This window comes from Lampetra fluviatilis, chromosome 48 (assembly GCF_964198595.1).
Source record: "Lampetra fluviatilis chromosome 48, kcLamFluv1.1, whole genome shotgun sequence".
Lineage (NCBI taxonomy): Eukaryota > Metazoa > Chordata > Hyperoartia > Petromyzontiformes > Petromyzontidae > Lampetra > Lampetra fluviatilis.
The window spans coordinates 9,639,223-9,658,001 of NC_136322.1; the positions used below are offsets into that span (position 1 = coordinate 9,639,223).

Sequence of the window (18,779 nt, forward strand, 5' to 3'; positions counted from 1 at the left end):
GGGGGGAGGCCCCGGACCCTGCATAGAGAGAGGTGGGGGGGAGGGAGGCCCCGGACCCTGCATAGAGAGAGGTGGGGGGGGGGAGGCCCCGGACCGTGCATAGAGAGAGGTGGGGGGGGGAGGCCCCGAACCCTGCATAGAAAAAGGTGGGGGGGGGGGGAGGCCTCTGACGCGATTTTGGACGATTTTTGACCCCCCCCCTCGTCACACGGCGTCACAAAGTCAGACCCCCCCCCCTCAAATATGACGTCACAAAGCTCTGCCCCCCCCCCAATTGTTTTAACATGCTTCAAATCGCTTTAAACTATTGTCATTGTAGTGCGTATTTAATGTGGCGCTGCACTCTGATGTTGTAGGAGGAAACATTTCTTAAAAATTTCGATTTAAAGCTTTCGTGACTGCAGGGATTCATCTTCTTGGTTCTTTCGGTAAAGTCGCGTAGAAGGGAAATAATAAAATAATCAAAATATAATAATTATCTTTTATTTTTATTATTTTATTACTTCCCTTCTACGTGACTTTACCGAAAGAACCAAGAAGATTTCTTAAAAAGGCTATTTTAATTAAGCGTGTTGTCTATATTTATTTAAAGTTGCGCATTTTGATGTGACGTCACATTTCTCAAACCCCCCCCCTCTCGTCACACATCGTCACAAATGTCTGACCCCCCCCCCCCTAGGTGCGTGACGTCATTTATGGACGGCCCATTATTGCGCCACCCCCCCCCCCCCCCCCAATACAAAATTCGATTTTAATACTTTTTTCACGCCAAATTTCAAGTTTGTTGCATGTCGGGAAGTACGCTAAACATTTCAAACAGACACACACATTCACAAATTTCCATTTTATAAATATAGATTATAATAAACGATGGGTCTCTCTCTCTCCTTCTCGTCTTCCTGGGCGTTCTGTTGAAAACAAAGAGCTTTACGGCACATCGGATTCCCTCTCGTGCCAAATATAAATATTCCCATATTTTGATCGTAGGGGCAATCCGGATAAATTGCGTCGTTGAATCGATCCGCGTCGATTCCTTCCTATGGGCAGCCACTAGAGGAATCGATGGCTCGAATCGGACACGCTGACCGATTCAAAGGAATCGATTCGTGCGAACGTCGCCATGAAGAGCGCGAGCCGCCGTCACGTGGGAGTGGAGGGGGTGGGGGTCGGGGGGGTGGAGGGGGCGGGGCTTCGTCTCGTGCTGGGGGTGGACGTTGGCACGAGTTCCGTGAAGGTAGCCGTGCTGGACCCGAGCCGTGCTGGACCCGTGCCACTAGCGAGCCGCGCCCGCACGACCCGCGCCGACGTCGCGAGCCGCGAGGCGCCCGGTCACGTGGGTTTGACCCCTCCCCCCTTTCCACCCCTCCCCCGCTTCCCCCACCGGAAGCCCCACCCCCCTACAACCGGAAGCCCCTCCCCCAGCCCTCACCTATCAACTTGCATTGCATGTAAACTCAAGTTCAAACTCACACTGCCCATAGACTAACATTGCACATGAACTAACATTGCACATGAACTAACATTGCACATTAACTAACATTGCCCATAGACTCAACACTACCCATAGACTAACACTGCCCATAGACTAACATTGCCCATAGACTCAACACTACCCATAGACTAACACTGCCCATAGACTAACATTGCCCATAGACTCACACTGCCCATAGACTAACATTGCACATGAACTAACATTGCACATGAACTAACATTGCCCATAGACTAACATTGCCCATAGACTCAACACTACCCATAGACTAACACTGCCCATAGACTAACATTGCCCATAGACTCACACTGCCCATAGACTAACATTGCACATGAACTAACATTGCACATTAACTAACATTGCCCATAGACTAACATTGCCCATAGACTCAACACTACCCATAGACTAACACTGCCCATAGACTAACATTGCCCATAGACTCACACTGCCCATAGACTAACATTGCACATGAACTAACATTGCCCATAGACTAACATTGCCCATAGACTCAACACTGCCCATAGACTAACACTGCCCATAGACTAACATTGCCCATAGACTAACATTGCCCATAGACTCAACACTACCCATAGACTAACATTGCCCATAGACTAACATTGTCCATAGACTAACATTGCACATGAACTAACATTGCCCATAGACTAACATTGCCCATAGACTCAACACTGCCCATAGACTAACACTGCCCATAGACTAACATTGCCCATAGACTAACATTGCCCATAGACTCAACACTACCCATAGACTAACATTGCCCATAGACTAACATTGTCCATAGACTAACATTGCACATGAACTAACATTGCCCATAGACTAACATTGCCCATAGACTCAACACTGCCCATAGACTAACACTGCCCATAGACTAACATTGCCCATAGACTAACATTGCCCATAGACTCAACACTACCCATAGACTAACATTGCCCATAGACTAACATTGTCCATAGACTAACATTGCACATGAACTAACATTGCCCATAGACTAACATTGCCCATAGACTCAACACTACCCATAGACTAACACTGCCCATAGACTAACATTGCCCATAGACTAACATTGCCCATAGACTCAACACTACCCATAGACTAACATTGCCCATAGACTAACATTGTCCATAGACTAACATTGCACATGAACTAACATTGCCCATAGACTAACATTGCCCATAGACTCAACACTGCCCATAGACTAACACTGCCCATAGACTAACATTGCCCATAGACTAACATTGCCCATAGACTCAACACTACCCATAGACTAACATTGCCCATAGACTAACATTGTCCATAGACTAACATTGCACATGAACTAACATTGCCCATAGACTAACATTGCCCATAGACTCAACACTACCCATAGACTAACACTGCCCATAGACTAACATTGCCCATAGACTAACATTGCCCATAGACTCAACACTACCCATAGACTAACATTGCCCATAGACTAACATTGTCCATAGACTAACATTGCACATGAACTAACATTGCACATTAACTAACATTGCCCATAGACTAACATTGCCCATAGACTCAACACTACCCATAGACTAACACTGCCCATAGACTAACATTGCCCATAGACTCACACTGCCCATAGACTAACATTGCACATGAACTAACATTGCACATTAACTAACATTGCCCATAGACTAACATTGCCCATAGACTCAACACTACCCATAGACTAACACTGCCCATAGACTAACATTGCCCATAGACTCACACTGCCCATAGACTAACATTGCACATTAACTAACATTGCACATTAACTAACATTGCCCATAGACTAACATTGCCCATAGACTCAACACTACCCATAGACTAACACTGCCCATAGACTAACATTGCCCATAGACTCACACTGCCCATAGACTAACATTGCACATTAACTAACATTGCACATTAACTAACATTGCCCATAGACTAACATTGCCCATAGACTCAACACTACCCATAGACTAACACTGCCCATAGACTAACATTGCCCATAGACTCACACTGCCCATAGACTAACATTGCACATGAACTAACATTGCACATTAACTAACACTGCCCATAGACTAACATTGCCCATAGACTCACACTGCCCATAGACTAACATTGCACATGAACTAACATTGCACATTAACTAACATTGCCCATAGACTAACATTGCCCATAGACTCAACACTACCCATAGACTAACACTGCCCATAGACTAACATTGCCCATAGACTCACACTGCCCATAGACTAACATTGCACATTAACTAACATTGCACATTAACTAACATTGCCCATAGACTAACATTGCCCATAGACTCAACACTACCCATAGACTAACACTGCCCATAGACTAACATTGCCCATAGACTCACACTGCCCATAGACTAACATTGCACATTAACTAACATTGCACATTAACTAACATTGCCCATAGACTAACATTGCCCATAGACTCAACACTACCCATAGACTAACACTGCCCATAGACTAACATTGCCCATAGACTCACACTGCCCATAGACTAACATTGCACATTAACTAACATTGCACATTAACTAACATTGCCCATAGACTAACATTGCCCATAGACTCAACACTACCCATAGACTAACACTGCCCATAGACTAACATTGCCCATAGACTCACACTGCCCATAGACTAACATTGCACATGAACTAACATTGCACATTAACTAACATTGCCCATAGACTAACATTGCCCATAGACTCAACACTACCCATAGACTAACACTGCCCATAGACTAACATTGCCCATAGACTCACACTGCCCATAGACTAACATTGCACATTAACTAACATTGCACATTAACTAACATTGCCCATAGACTAACATTGCCCATAGACTCAACACTACCCATAGACTAACACTGCCCATAGACTAACATTGCCCATAGACTCACACTGCCCATAGACTAACATTGCACATGAACTAACATTGCACATTAACTAACATTGCCCATAGACTAACATTGCCCATAGACTCAACACTACCCATAGACTAACACTGCCCATAGACTAACATTGCCCATAGACTCACACTGCCCATAGACTAACATTGCACATTAACTAACATTGCACATTAACTAACATTGCCCATAGACTAACATTGCCCATAGACTCAACACTACCCATAGACTAACACTGCCCATAGACTAACATTGCCCATAGAATCACACTGCCCATAGACTCAACACTGCCCATAGACTCAACACTGCCCATAGACTCAACACTGCCCATGGACTCAACACTGCCCATATACTAACACTACCCATAGACTCAACACTGCCCATAGACTCAACACTGCCCATGGACTCAACACTACCCATAGACTCAACACTGCCCATAGACTCAACACTGCCCATAGACTAACACTACCCATAGACTCAACACTACCCATAGACTAACACTACCCATAGACTCACACTGCCCATAGACTCAACACTACCCATAGACTAACACTACCCATAGACTCAACACTGCCCATAGACTCAACACTGCCCATAGACTCACACTACCCATAGACTCAACACTGCCCATAGACTCAACACTGCCCATAGACTAACACTACCCATAGACTCACACTGCCCATAGACTCAACACTACCCATAGACTCAACACTGCCCATAGACTAACACTACCCATAGACTCACACTGCCCATAGACTCAACACTGCCCATAGACTAACACTACCCATAGACTCACACTGCCCATAGACTCACACTACCCATAGACTCAACACTGCCCATAGACTCAACACTGCCCATAGACTCACACTACCCATAGACTAACACTACCCATAGACTCAATACTACCCATAGACTCAACACTACCCATAGACTCACACTACCCATAGACTCACACTGCCCATAGACTCACACTACCCATAGACTCAACACTGCCCATAGACTCAACACTACCCATAGACTCAATACTACCCATAGACTCAACACTACCCATAGACTCACACTACCCATAGACTCAATACTACCCATAGACTCAACACTACCCATAGACTCACACTACCCATAGACTCAACACTGCCCATAGACGCAACACTACCCATAGACTCACACTACCCATAGACTAACACTCCCCATAGACTCAATACTACCCATAGACTCACACTACCCATAGACTCAACACTGCCCATAGACGCAACACTACCCATAGACTCACACTACCCATAGACTAACACTACCCATAGACTCACACTACCCATAGACTAACACTACCCATAGACTCAATACTACCCATAGACTCAACACTGCCCATAGACTCAACACTACCCATAGACTCAACACTGCCCATAGACTCAATACTGCCCACAGACTAACACTGCCCATGGACTCAACACTACCCATAGACTCAACACTGCCCATAGACTCAACACTGCCCATAGACTAACACTACCCATAGACTCAACACTACCCATAGACTAACACTACCCATAGACTCACACTGCCCATAGACTCAACACTACCCATAGACTAACACTACCCATAGACTCAACACTGCCCATAGACTCAACACTGCCCATAGACTAACACTACCCATAGACTCACACTGCCCATAGACTCAACACTACCCATAGACTCAACACTGCCCATAGACTAACACTACCCATAGACTCACACTGCCCATAGACTCAACACTGCCCATAGACTAACACTACCCATAGACTCACACTGCCCATAGACTCACACTACCCATAGACTCAACACTGCCCATAGACTCAACACTGCCCATAGACTCACACTACCCATAGACTAACACTACCCATAGACTCAATACTACCCATAGACTCAACACTACCCATAGACTCACACTACCCATAGACTCACACTGCCCATAGACTCACACTACCCATAGACTCAACACTGCCCATAGACTCACACTACCCATAGACTCACACTGCCCATAGACTCACACTACCCATAGACTCAACACTGCCCATAGACTCAACACTACCCATAGACTCACACTACCCATAGACTAACACTACCCATAGACTCAATACTACCCATAGACTAACACTACCCATAGACTCACACTACCCATAGACTCACACTACCCATAGACTCAATACTACCCATAGACTCAACACTACCCATAGACTCACACTACCCATAGACTCAACACTGCCCATAGACGCAACACTACCCATAGACTCACACTACCCATAGACTAACACTCCCCATAGACTCAATACTACCCATAGACTCACACTACCCATAGACTCAACACTGCCCATAGACGCAACACTACCCATAGACTCACACTACCCATAGACTAACACTACCCATAGACTCACACTACCCATAGACTAACACTACCCATAGACTCAATACTACCCATAGACTCAACACTGCCCATAGACTCAACACTACCCATAGACTCAACACTGCCCATAGACTCAATACTGCCCACAGACTAACACTGCACATACACTAACATTGGGCCCTCCAAGTGTAACCTATCCCCCGAATGGGGCGGACGTTGAGTGATCATCTCGTTCTTGGTGCGTCTCGCTGAGCAGGGTCGTGAGCAGAACGTAGGCCGCATCATGGAGGCTCTGGAGCAGTGTCTGCTGGAGCTTCCATCGCGACTGCTCAATCGCGTCGGCCTTGTCGGTGTCTCGGGGCAGATGCACGGCGTGGTGCTTTGGCGGTCCGGACAAGGTGGTGCCCGCAACGCAGAGGTCGCAAACGGGTTTTGATTCCTTACCCGTACCCGGCCGCACCAGGGTCGCAAACGGGTACCCGTACCCGGCCGTACCCGTACCCTACCCGTACCCGGCCGGGTATCGGGTAGGGTACGAGTACCCGATTGCGACCTCTGGGATGAAGCCATGTTGCAGGCGTGGGTGGGTTGATTCTAGGAACTTGAATTGTGAGAAGAGACACAAGACGTTGGGAAATGAGTGACAAACAGTTACTCACCAGTGACTCACGGCCTACGCGTACCCGTACCCGGCTGCACCAGGGTCGCAAACGGGTACCCGTACCCGTACCCGGCCGTACCCGATACCCGGCTACCCGTACCCGGCCGGGTATCGGGTAGGGCACGGGGACGGGTACCCGATCGCGACCTCTGGGATGAAGCCATGTTGCAGGCGCGGGTGGGTTGATTCTAGGAACTTGAATTGTTTTATATTTTTACTATGTTATTTTATATTTTCATTACGTTATTGTTTTATATTTTTTATTATGTCATTGTTTAATATTTTTATTATGTTACTGTTTTATATTTTTATTATATTTTGTTTTTTCCCTTCTACGCGACTTTACCAAAAGAACCAAGAATATGAATCCCTGCAGTCACGAAAGCTTTCAATCGAAAAGTAGTGACTAATCCCATATCTGCATTTCCCATAAATGTGTTAAATTCCTCTGTTGATATGCAAATTCCTTTGTCAAGGCGCTCTTCCCCCTCTAACCCAGCTTAAATATACGCTGCCAAGCCTGGTGGTGTTCATTCAGAGATGCTGTCTTTCCGACAGACCTGTTCTTCATCCTGAAGACGGCTGCTTGCGTTGTGGCCGAAACGTCGTGAGAATTATTTTATAATGTTTTATTTTTATTATTTTATTATTTCCATTCTACGTGACTTTACCGAAAGAACCAAGAAGATGAATCCCTGCAGTCACGAAAGCTTTAAATCGAGAATTATTTTATTGTTTTATTTTTATTATTTTATTATTTCCATTCTACGTGACTTTACCGAAAGAACCAAGAATATGAATCCTTGCAGTCACGAAAGCTTTCAATCGAAATGTAAACAATAGATGATTAATCTGAGCTTGCGCTTGACATTTTTCTCAGCTTGGCGTTATCGTCCCTCCAAGCGAGAAGCTGCTGCTGCTGCTGCTGCCGATGGCGGTGGTGACGATGGCGACGATGGCGCTGACGGCGCGCAGGGTGGAGCGGGCAGCTGGTTCGACATGGCCGAGTGCTCACGACTCATCACGTGGGAGGATGCCCGCTGCTCCCCCGACTTTCTCTCCACGCTACCGGCACCCCGACCCGGAGCTTGCGCCGTGGCCTCCGGCTACGGCTGCGCCACTCTGCTGTGGCTCGCGCAACACACGTGAGGGTTGATACTCCGACTGATGCTCAAGCTGCTGCTGTTGTGGAGTGACTCATGCAGCCGGCTATGGCTGCAGAGTTTGGTAGTGCATGTTGTTGTTGACGTCGTTTATTGTGAAAATTCGGTCACAGCTTCTTGGTTCTTTCGGTAAAGTCGTCACGTAGAAGGGAAGTAATAAAATAATAAAAATAAAACATGATAAAATACAATTCTCACGACGTTTCGGCCACAACGCAAGCAGCCGTCCTCAGGTGAAGAACAGGTCTGTCGGAAAGACAGCGTCTGAAATTCAGACGCTGTCTTTCCGACCCATACCTGGCCACACCAGGGTTGCAAACGATTAGCCGTATCCGGCCGTACCCTATCCGTACCCGGCCGGGTACGTGTAGGGTACGGGTATCGGGTACCTGATTGCGACCTCTGGGATGAAGCCATGTTGCAGGCGCGGGTGGGTTGATTCTAGGAACTTAAATTGTGAGAAGAGACAAGACGTTGGGAAATGAGTGACAAACGGTGCCTCACCAGTGACTCACGGCCTACCCGTACCCGGCCGCACCAGGGTCGCAAACTCTCCCACTCACTCACCCACCCACCAAATCAGCTACTCACTCACTCACCCACCCACCCACTCACGAACTCACTCACCCACTCATCCACCCACGCACTCACCCACTCACCCATGCACCCACTTACTCACCCACCAACCAGAGGTCGCAAACGGGTTTTGATTCCTTACCCGTACCCGGCCGCACCAGGGTCGCAACCGGGTACCCGTACCCGGGCCGGGTAGCCGGGTATCGGGTAGGGTATCGGGTACCCGGTTGCGACCTCTGCCCTACCGTGGCAAATTGCAACGCGAAAACACAGACACCTGGGCCAGGAGTCGAACCGGTTTTGGTGACCCCGCAGGCCCGGCATGCTGCGGGACTACGACTGTGCGGGCACGGTGCAGGATCTGCTGGTGTCAGTGCTCTGTGACCTGCAGACTCCCGTCATGACGGCTCACAACGCCGCCAGCTGGGGCTACTACAACGCACAGGCTGGCGCCTGGGACATGGAGGGGTGCGTGCACTGCACCACAGACTGAACTCCGCACCATAGAGTCAGCACTGCACCATAGAGTCAACACTGCGCCATAGACTCAACACTGCAACATAGACTCAACACTGCACCATAGACTCAACACTGCACCATAGACTCAACACTGCACCATAGACTCAACACTGCAACATAGACTCAACACTGCACCATAGACTCAACACTGCACCATAGACTCAACACTGCACCATAGACTGAACTCCGCACCATAGAGTCAACACTGCACCATAGACTCAACACTGCCCATAGACTCAACACTGCCCATAGACTAACACTGCCCATAGACTCAACACTACCCATTGACTCAACACTTCACCATAGACTCAACACTGCACCATAGACTCAACACTACCCACAGCCTCAACACTGCCCACAGCCTCAACACTACCCACATACTCAACACTGCCCACAGACTCAACACTACCCATAGACTCAACACTACACCACATACTCAACACTGCCCATAGACTCAACACTACCCACATACCCACAGCCTCAACACTGCCCATACACTCAACACTACCCACAGCCTCAACACTACCCACAGACCCACAGCCTCAACACTACCCACATACTCAACACTGCCCATAGACTCAACACTACCCACATACTCAACACTACCCACATACTCAACACTACCCACAGACTCAACACTACCCACAGACCCATAGACTCAACACTACCCACATACTCAACACTGCCCACAGCCTCAACACTACCCACAGACCCACAGACTCAACACTACCCACATACTCAACACTACCCACAGCCTCAACACTACCCAGACCCACAGACTCAACACTACCCACAGACCCACAGACTCAACACTACCCACAGCCTCAACACTACCCACAGACCCACAGACTCAACACTACCCACATACTCAACACTACCCACAGACCCACAGACTCAACACTACCCACATACTCAACACTGCCCATAGACTCAACACTACCCACATACTCAACACTACCCACAGACTCAACACTACCCACAGACTCAACACTACCCACAGACTCAACACTACCCACAGACCCACAGACTCAACACTACCCACATACTCAACACTACCCACAGACTCAACACTACCCACAGACTCAACACTACCCACAGACCCACAGACTCAACACTACCCACAGCCTCAACACTGCCCATAGACTCAACACTGCCCACATTACTCAACACTGCCCACAGACTAAACACCAGAGGTGGGACAAAGTCATTGTTATGCAAGTCCAAGTCGAGTCGCAAGTCATCAAATTCATGACTCGAGTCTGACTCGAGTCCAAGTCACATGACTCGAGTCCACATCTCATAGGTGGGACAAAGTCATTGTTATGCAAGTCCAAGTCGAGTCGCAAGTCATCAAATTCATGACTCGAGTCTGACTCGAGTCCAAGTCACATGACTCGAGTCCACACCTCTGCTAAACACTACCCACATACTCAACACTGCCCATAGACTCAACACTGCCCACATTACTCAACACTGTCCACAGACTAAACACTACCCACATACTCAACACTGCCCACAGACTCACCACTGCCCACAGACTCAACACTACCCACAGACTCAACACTACCCACAGACTCAAAACTACCCACAGACCCACAAACTCAACACCAACTTCTGCTGCCCCCCGACCTCGCCAGCCTGCGCCTTGCGCGCTTCCCCTCTCAGCCGCTGCTGCCCTCCCTGGTGCCGGTGGGCAGCGTGGCAGGCCGGACGCGCTCCGACTTCTGTGGGCTGCCCCGGGGTGCCGAGGTCGGAGCGGCGCTGGGAGACCTGCAGGCTGCTGTCTACAGCTGCCTGGAGAGGCACACAGATGCCGGTAAGGGGGTCCGGGACTTCTTGCGGTGGAGGGGGGGGGGGGGGTCAGGGACCCGGCGTGCATCCACGATGTTGTGCGGATAAGCCGATGCCGGAACAGCGCAAGAAATCTAGCAGCCTCCTACCGTTGATAATTGGTTCTTTACCCTTCTATCTGGCAACAAGTTTTGTTGCCAGATAGAAGGGTAAAGAACCAATTATCATATTTTTTTCTGGCAAATGAGGTTCCCATAGTGTAGATCCTCCTACCGTTGTTATTGAGCTGATCTGGCCAATGCCTTCTAATCACTCGAGACCAGGTGCCAGCATCGTGACCAACTCGGGCATTGAAGTCACCCAACAAGATGACTCTATCCAGGAAGGGCCACTTTAGCCATCGCCTGGGACAGGAGGTCGTAGAAGGCATCTGACTCATCGGCCCTGCCTGTGTAATGACGACTTGGCACACTTCTCTTGAGATGGCACTTTATTGAAGACACGTCCACTTGACATCAGGCGGAGACCCCCACTGCAACAGCCCCAAGTCTCCCGCGCATCTCCCCCTTATATACCAACACGAGACCACGCCCCCCTTCTCGAACATTCCCGTGGCCACCAGTCCCTTGGCACTCACAGCTGACTCCCCTGTCATTACCTCCCGTAGCCACTAGTCCATTCACTCTGCAGGCTGACTCCCCTGTCATTACCTCCCGTGGCCACTAGTCCCTTCGCAATCACAACTGACTCCCCTGTCATTACCTCCCGTGGCCACCAGTCCTTTCGCACTCACAGCTGACTCCCCTGTCATTACCTCCCGTGGCCACTAGTCCTTTCGCACTCACAGCTGACTCCCCTGTCATTACCTCCCGTGGCCACCAGTCCCTTCCCACTCACAGCTGACTCCCCTGTCATTACCTCCCGTAGCCACCGGTCCCTTCACACTCACAACTGACTCCCCTGTCATTACCTCCCGTGGCCACCAGTCCCTTCGCACTCACAGCTGACTCCCCTGTCATTACCTCCTTTGGCCACTAGTCCCTTCACACTCACAACTGACTCCCCTGTCATTACCTCCTGTGGCCACTAATCCATTCGCACTGCAGGCTGACTCCCCTGTCATTACCTCCCGTGGCCACTAGTCCCTTCGCACTCACAGCTGACTCCCCTGTCATTACCTCCCGTAGCCACCAGTCCCTTCGCACTCACAGCTGACTCCCCTGTCATTACCTCCTGTGGCCACTAATCCATTCGCACTCACAGCTGACTCCCCTGTCATTACCTCCCGTAGCCACTAGTGCATTCACACTCACAGCTGACTCCCCTGTCATTACCTCCCGTGGCCACCAGTTCCTTCGCACTCACAGCTGACTCCCCTGTCATTACCTCCCGTGGCCACCAGTCCCTTCGCACTCACAGCTGACTCCCCTGTCATTACCTCCCGTAGCCACCAGTTCCTTCGCACTCACAGCTGACTCCCCTGTCATTACCTCCCGTGGCCACCAGTCCCTTCGCACTCACAGCTGACTCCCCTGTCATTACCTCCCGTAGCCACCAGTTCCTTCGCACTCACAACTGACTCCCCTGTCATTACCTCCCGTAGCCACCAGTTCCTTCGCACTCACAACTGACTCGCCTGTCATTACCTCCCGTAGCCACCAGTCCCTTCACACTCACAGCTGACTCCAATGTCATTACCTCCCGTGGCCACTAGTGCATTCGCACTCACAGCTGACTCCCCTGTCATTAACTCCCGTAGCCACCAGTCCCTTCGGGACAGACGCAGCAGGTGCCATGGGTTGACTGCTGTACCAGGCTAGGTGCAGGAGGAGGTCATGGCACAGACCCAGCAGGTGCCATGGGTTGACTGCTGTGCCAGGCTAGGTGCAGGAGGAGGTCATGGCACAGACCCAGCAGGTGCCATGGGTTGACTGCTGTGCCAGGCTAGGTGCATGAGGAGGTCACGGGACAGACCCTGCAGGTGCCATGGGTTGACTGCTGTGCCAGGCTAGGTGCAGGAGGTCACGGGACAGACCCAGCTGGTGCCATGGGTTGACTGCTGTGCCAGGCTAGGTGCAGGAGGTCACGGGACAGACCCAGCAGGTGCCACGGGTTGACTGCTGTACCAGGCTAGGTGCAGGAGGAGGTCATGGCACAGACCCAGCAGGTGCCATGGGTTGACTGCTGTGCCAGGCTAGGTGCAGGAGGTCACAGGACAGACCCAGCAGGTGCCACGGGTTGACTGCTGTGCCAGGCTAGGTGCAGGACGAGGTCGCGGGACAGACCCTGCAGGTGCCACGGGTTGACTGCTGTGCCAGGCTAGATGCAGGAGGAGGTCACGGGACAGACCCAGCAGGTGCCACGGGTTGACTGCTGTGCCAGGCTAGGTGCAGGAAGAGGAGGTCACGGGACAGACCCAGCAGGTGCCGATCGACCGACTGAGATGACTACTGGCCGGTGTACCGCCCGTGCCCCCCATACTGTACCAGGCTAGGTGCACGCTAAGGCAGCGTGAAGTGACTCGCGCTCGCTCTCTCGCACTCTCCGCAGTCCTCAACATCAGCACGTCGGCGCAGCTGGTCTACGTCCTCCCGCCTGGACTCCATCTTCCGGACGGTTCCCCTTCGCCGGGTGGTGGTGGTGGTGGCGGTGGTGGTGGTGGTGGTGACGGTGACGGTGGCGGTGGTGATGATGGTGGTGGCGGTGATGACGGTGGTGGTGGCGGTGGTGGTGGTGGCGGTGGTGGTGGTGATGACGGTGGCGGTGGTGGTGGCGGTGGTGACGGTGGTGATGACGGTGGTGATGACGGTGGCGGTGGCAGTGGTGGTGGTGGCAGTGGTGGTGGCGGTGATGATGATGGTGGTGGCGGTGGCAGTGGTGGTGGTGGTGATGGTGATGGCGTTGGTGGCGGTGGTGATGATGATGATGGTGGTGGTGGCGTGGTGAGGGACGTGTTCCCGTACGTGGGCGACTGGCGCCTGTGCGTCGCCGCGTCGCTCAACGGCGGCAACGTCCTCGCCATGTTCGTCGACACGCTGAGGTCGTGGGTCGCAGAGCTCGGTACGCGACGCACAGACAGGACGCCAACGCTGACCACCACCACCACCACCACTGACCACCACCACCACCACCACTGACCACCACTACTGACCACCATCACTGACCGCCACCACCACCACTGACCACCACCACCACCGCCACCACCACTGACCACCACTACTGACCACCACTACTGACCACCACCACCACCACTACTACTGACCACCACTACCACCACCACCACTGACCACCACCACCACTGACCACCACCACCACCACTGACCACCACCACCACCACTGACCACCACCACCACTGACCACCACCACCACCACTGACCACCACCACCACTGACCACCACCACTGACCACCACTACTGACCACCACCACCACCACTACCACTGACCACCAGTACTACTGACCACCACCACCACCACCACCACTGACCACCACCACCACCACTACTACTGACTACCACTACTGACCACCACCACCGCCACTGACCACCACCACCACCACTACTGACCAACACCACTGACTAACATTGGACCCATAGACTAACACTGACCCACAGACTAACACTGTCAATCCTCTCTCTCGGCTACATCGCATTGTCCTCCTTGCCGCGTTGTTTCAGGCCTCGAGCCTCCGTCAGCAGACGACCTCTACGTGACCCTCAACCGTCTGGCCAGCGACATTGAGGATGAACCGGAGCCTCCTCCGGATCCATCGATCCGCCCCGGCTCGCCCGGCAAGCAAGATACTCCGGCTCCGGATCCAGATCCCTCGATCCGCCCCGGTGCTCCCGGCAAGCAAGAAACTCCGGCTCCAACAACCGGGGCTCCGGTCCGGGCTCCAACTCCGGCTCCCCGCCTCACGATCCGCGCCACGGTGTTCGGCGAACGGGCCTCCCCGGAGTCGCGCGGCCGCGTGTCTCTGAGCGGCGTCGACGGTCGGGCCTTGAGCCTGGGCCGCGTCTGGCGCGCCCTCTGCCTCGGCCTCGTCAAAAACCTCGCCGGGTCGGGGGTCGGGAGGTGCGGGGGCCGCCCGCCGTTGCCCCCCGGGGTCGACCGGGTGCTGGCCGGGGGGTCGGCGCTGCTGAGGAACGCGACGTTGGCGAGGCAGGCGGCTGTCGTGCTGAGGGCGTCCATCGTGGAGGCGTCGTGCACCGTCGACTCGGCCGTGGGCAGCGCCAGGCTGCTGTGGGACGCCAGGGGGAGGGGCGGGGGGCGGGGGGCGGGGCGGGGGCGGAGCCGCCAGCTTCTGATTGGTCGAGACGATTGGTCGAGATGATGATTTTTCTCCTGATTGGTCAAGAGGATGAAAGATGATGATGATTTCGCTCCTGATTGGTCAAGATGATGATTTTTCTCCTGATTGGTCAAGAAGATGAAAGATGATGATTTTTCTCCTGATTGGTCGAGATGATAGTTTTTCTCCTGATTGGTCAAGAGGATGAAAGATGATGATGATTTCGTTTCTGATTGGTCGAGACGATGATTTTGCGCCTGATTGGTCAAGAAGACGCTGATTGGTCAAGAGGATGAAAGATGATGATGATTTTTCTCCTGATTGGTCGAGACGATGATTTTGCTCCTGATTGATCAAGAGGACGCTGATTGGTCAAGAGGATGAAAGATGATGATGATTTCGCTCCTGATTGGTCGAGACGATGATTTGGCACCTGATTGATCAAGAGGACGCTGATTGGTCAAGAGGATGAAAGATGATGGTTTTGCTCCTGATTGGTCAAGACGATGATTTTGCTCCTGATTGGTCGAGATTATATGATTTTGCTCCAGTGGCAACGGCCTCTGATTGGTCGAGAGGAGGATGATTTTGGCCTTATCTGCTGAGCAGTCGAGCAAGCTGATTGGCCATCCAGGCTGGCCAACCGGTTGATCGCGTGAGCGGTCAGATGATGTCCGATTCAGTCGTCCTCCACCTCTCTCTCTCTCTCTCTCTGTGTCGCCCTCTCTCTGTGTCTCTCTCTGAGTCGTCCTTTCTTTCTCTCTCTCTCTCTCTGTCTCTCTCTGAGTCAACCTTTATTTGTCTCTATCTCTCTTGAGTCGCCCTCTCTCTGTGTCTCTCTCTGTGTCTCTGTGTCTCTCTCTGAGTCGTCCTTTCTCTGTCTCTCTTTCTCTCTGAGTCACCCTCTCTCTCTCTGTCTCTCTGTCTCTCTGTACGAGTCGTCCTTTCTCTGTCTCTCTCTCTGGGTTGCTCGCTCTTTCTCTATCTCTGTCTCTCTCTGAGTCGCCCTTTCTCTGTGTCTCTCTCCGAGTCGCCCTCTCTCTCTGTCTCTCTCTCTCTGTACGAGTCGTCCTTTCTCTGTCTATCTCTCTCTGAGTCGCCCTCTCTCTCTGTCTCTCTCTGTCTCTCTCTCTCTCTGTACGAGTCCTCTCTCTCTGTTTCTATCTCTCCGAGTCGCCCTCTCTCTCTGTCTCTCTTTGTACGAGTCAACCTTTCTTTGTCTCTCTCTCCGAGTCGTCCTCACTCTCTCTCTGTCTGTCTCTCTCTCTGAGTCGCCCTCTCTCTCTCTCTCCGAGTCGTCCTCTCCTCTGTCTCTCTTTCTCTCAGAGTCGTTCTTTTTCTCTCTCTCTGTCTCTCTCTCTACGAGTTGTCCTTTCTCTGTCTCTCTCTCTCTGAGTCGCCCTTTCTCTGTTTCTCTTTCTCTATGAGTCATCCTTTTTCTGTCTCCTTCTCTGAGTCGCCCTCTCTCTCTGTCTCTCTCTCCCTCTCTGTACGAGTCAACCTTTCTCTGTCTCTCTGTCTCTCTCTACGAGTCGTCCTCACTCTCGGAAAGGGAGCATCACCTCATCCGGCTACCCCATTCACACGAGCGCAAGATCATTTGCATCCCACTCATCCATTCCTCGTCCCACTGTGCTACGGCGGTGATCCACGAGAGAGGCCGCGAGAGACACTGGATGTCGCATTTCGGAGCGTGGCTGAAATAAAACGAGGCGTCGATTGCGAATTAAAAATCGTTGGCCATTTTTTTTCACTCGACAAAAACATTCGCGACTAAAAAAAAATTGCCCTCGCCTGCTACTGGAGGAGGTCGTTGCTTTCCATTCCGACCCCTGAAGCCAGAGGTCGCAACCGGGTACCCGATACCCGTACCCTACCCGATACCCGGCTACCCGTACCCAGTCGGGTACGGGTACGGGTAGCCGTTTGCGACCCTGGTGCGGCCGGGTACGGGTAGGCCGTGAGTCACTGGTGAGTCACCGTTTGTCACTCATTTCCCAACGTCTTGTCTCTTCTCACAATTCAAGTTTCTAGAATCAACCCACCCGCGCCTGCAACGTGGCTTCATCCCAGAGGTCGCAATCGGGTACTCGTACCCTACACGATACCCGGCCGGGTACGGGTAGCCGGGTATCGAGTAGGGTACGGGTACCAGTTTTCGACCGTGGTGCGGCCGGGTACGGGTACGGAATCAAAACTCGTTTGCGACCTCTGCCCTGAAGCCTGCTGTGTATTTGGAGGTTGCGTGTCTCTCCATCTCTCTCCCCGTGGCGGCGTGGGTTTCGCCGCAGGTCCTCTGCTATTTGCCCTCCGCATTTAGAAAATGATCAGCACACTATACATTGGCAGGCGACGGGCCACTTATATTTCGATTTAAAGCTTTCGTGACTGCAGGGATTCATCTTCTTGGTTCTTTCGGCAAAGTCGTCACGTAGAAGGGAAATAATAAAATAATAAAACATAATGAAATAATTCTCACGACGTTTCGGCCACAACGCAAGCAGCCGTCCTCAGGTGAAGAACAGGTCTGTCGGAAAGACAGCGTATGAATGAACACCACCAAGCTTGACAGCGTATATTTAAGCTGGGTTGGAGGGGGAAGAGCGCCTTGACAATTTGATATGCAAATTCCTTTGTCAAGGCGCTCTTCCCCCTCCAACGCAGCCACTTTAGCTAGCACCTGTGACAGGAGGTCATAGAAGGCATCGGCCTTGTCTGCATCCCTCTACTGATGTTCATCTTCGGTGGGGGCATAAGTAACCACTACCACCACTCCTCGTCTCTGGTTGATGGGAAGGCGAGCCCAAAGTAACCTGGGGCTTACAGCTACCCACACCTCACCGCCACGCTCCCACGCCCCCCTTCATTATTTTGGCAGTCTCCTGCCCCGAGTAGAGGACTGTCCACCCCTCATGGTGGCAGGAGCCAGAGCCGGTCCACCGGACCTCCTGAATGCCACAGAGATCCAGGCGGTACCGGTC

The 18,779-nt window shown here is 51.7% G+C and overlaps 1 protein-coding gene across 1 annotated transcript; it reads left to right on the top strand.

Annotated features, from left to right (window-relative positions):
• Positions 1 to 1,120: 1,120 nt before the first annotated feature.
• Positions 1,121 to 15,840, top strand: SHPK (sedoheptulokinase). The gene is made up of 8 exons (XM_078877685.1): positions 1,121 to 1,333; positions 7,057 to 7,198; positions 8,342 to 8,606; positions 9,516 to 9,668; positions 11,357 to 11,535; positions 14,061 to 14,143; positions 14,285 to 14,570; positions 15,185 to 15,840. Exons 1-8 carry the CDS (start codon positions 1,121 to 1,123, stop codon positions 15,838 to 15,840), a joined length of 1,977 nt encoding a protein of 658 aa, XP_078733811.1.
• The last annotated feature ends 2,939 nt before the right edge of the window (positions 15,841 to 18,779 follow it).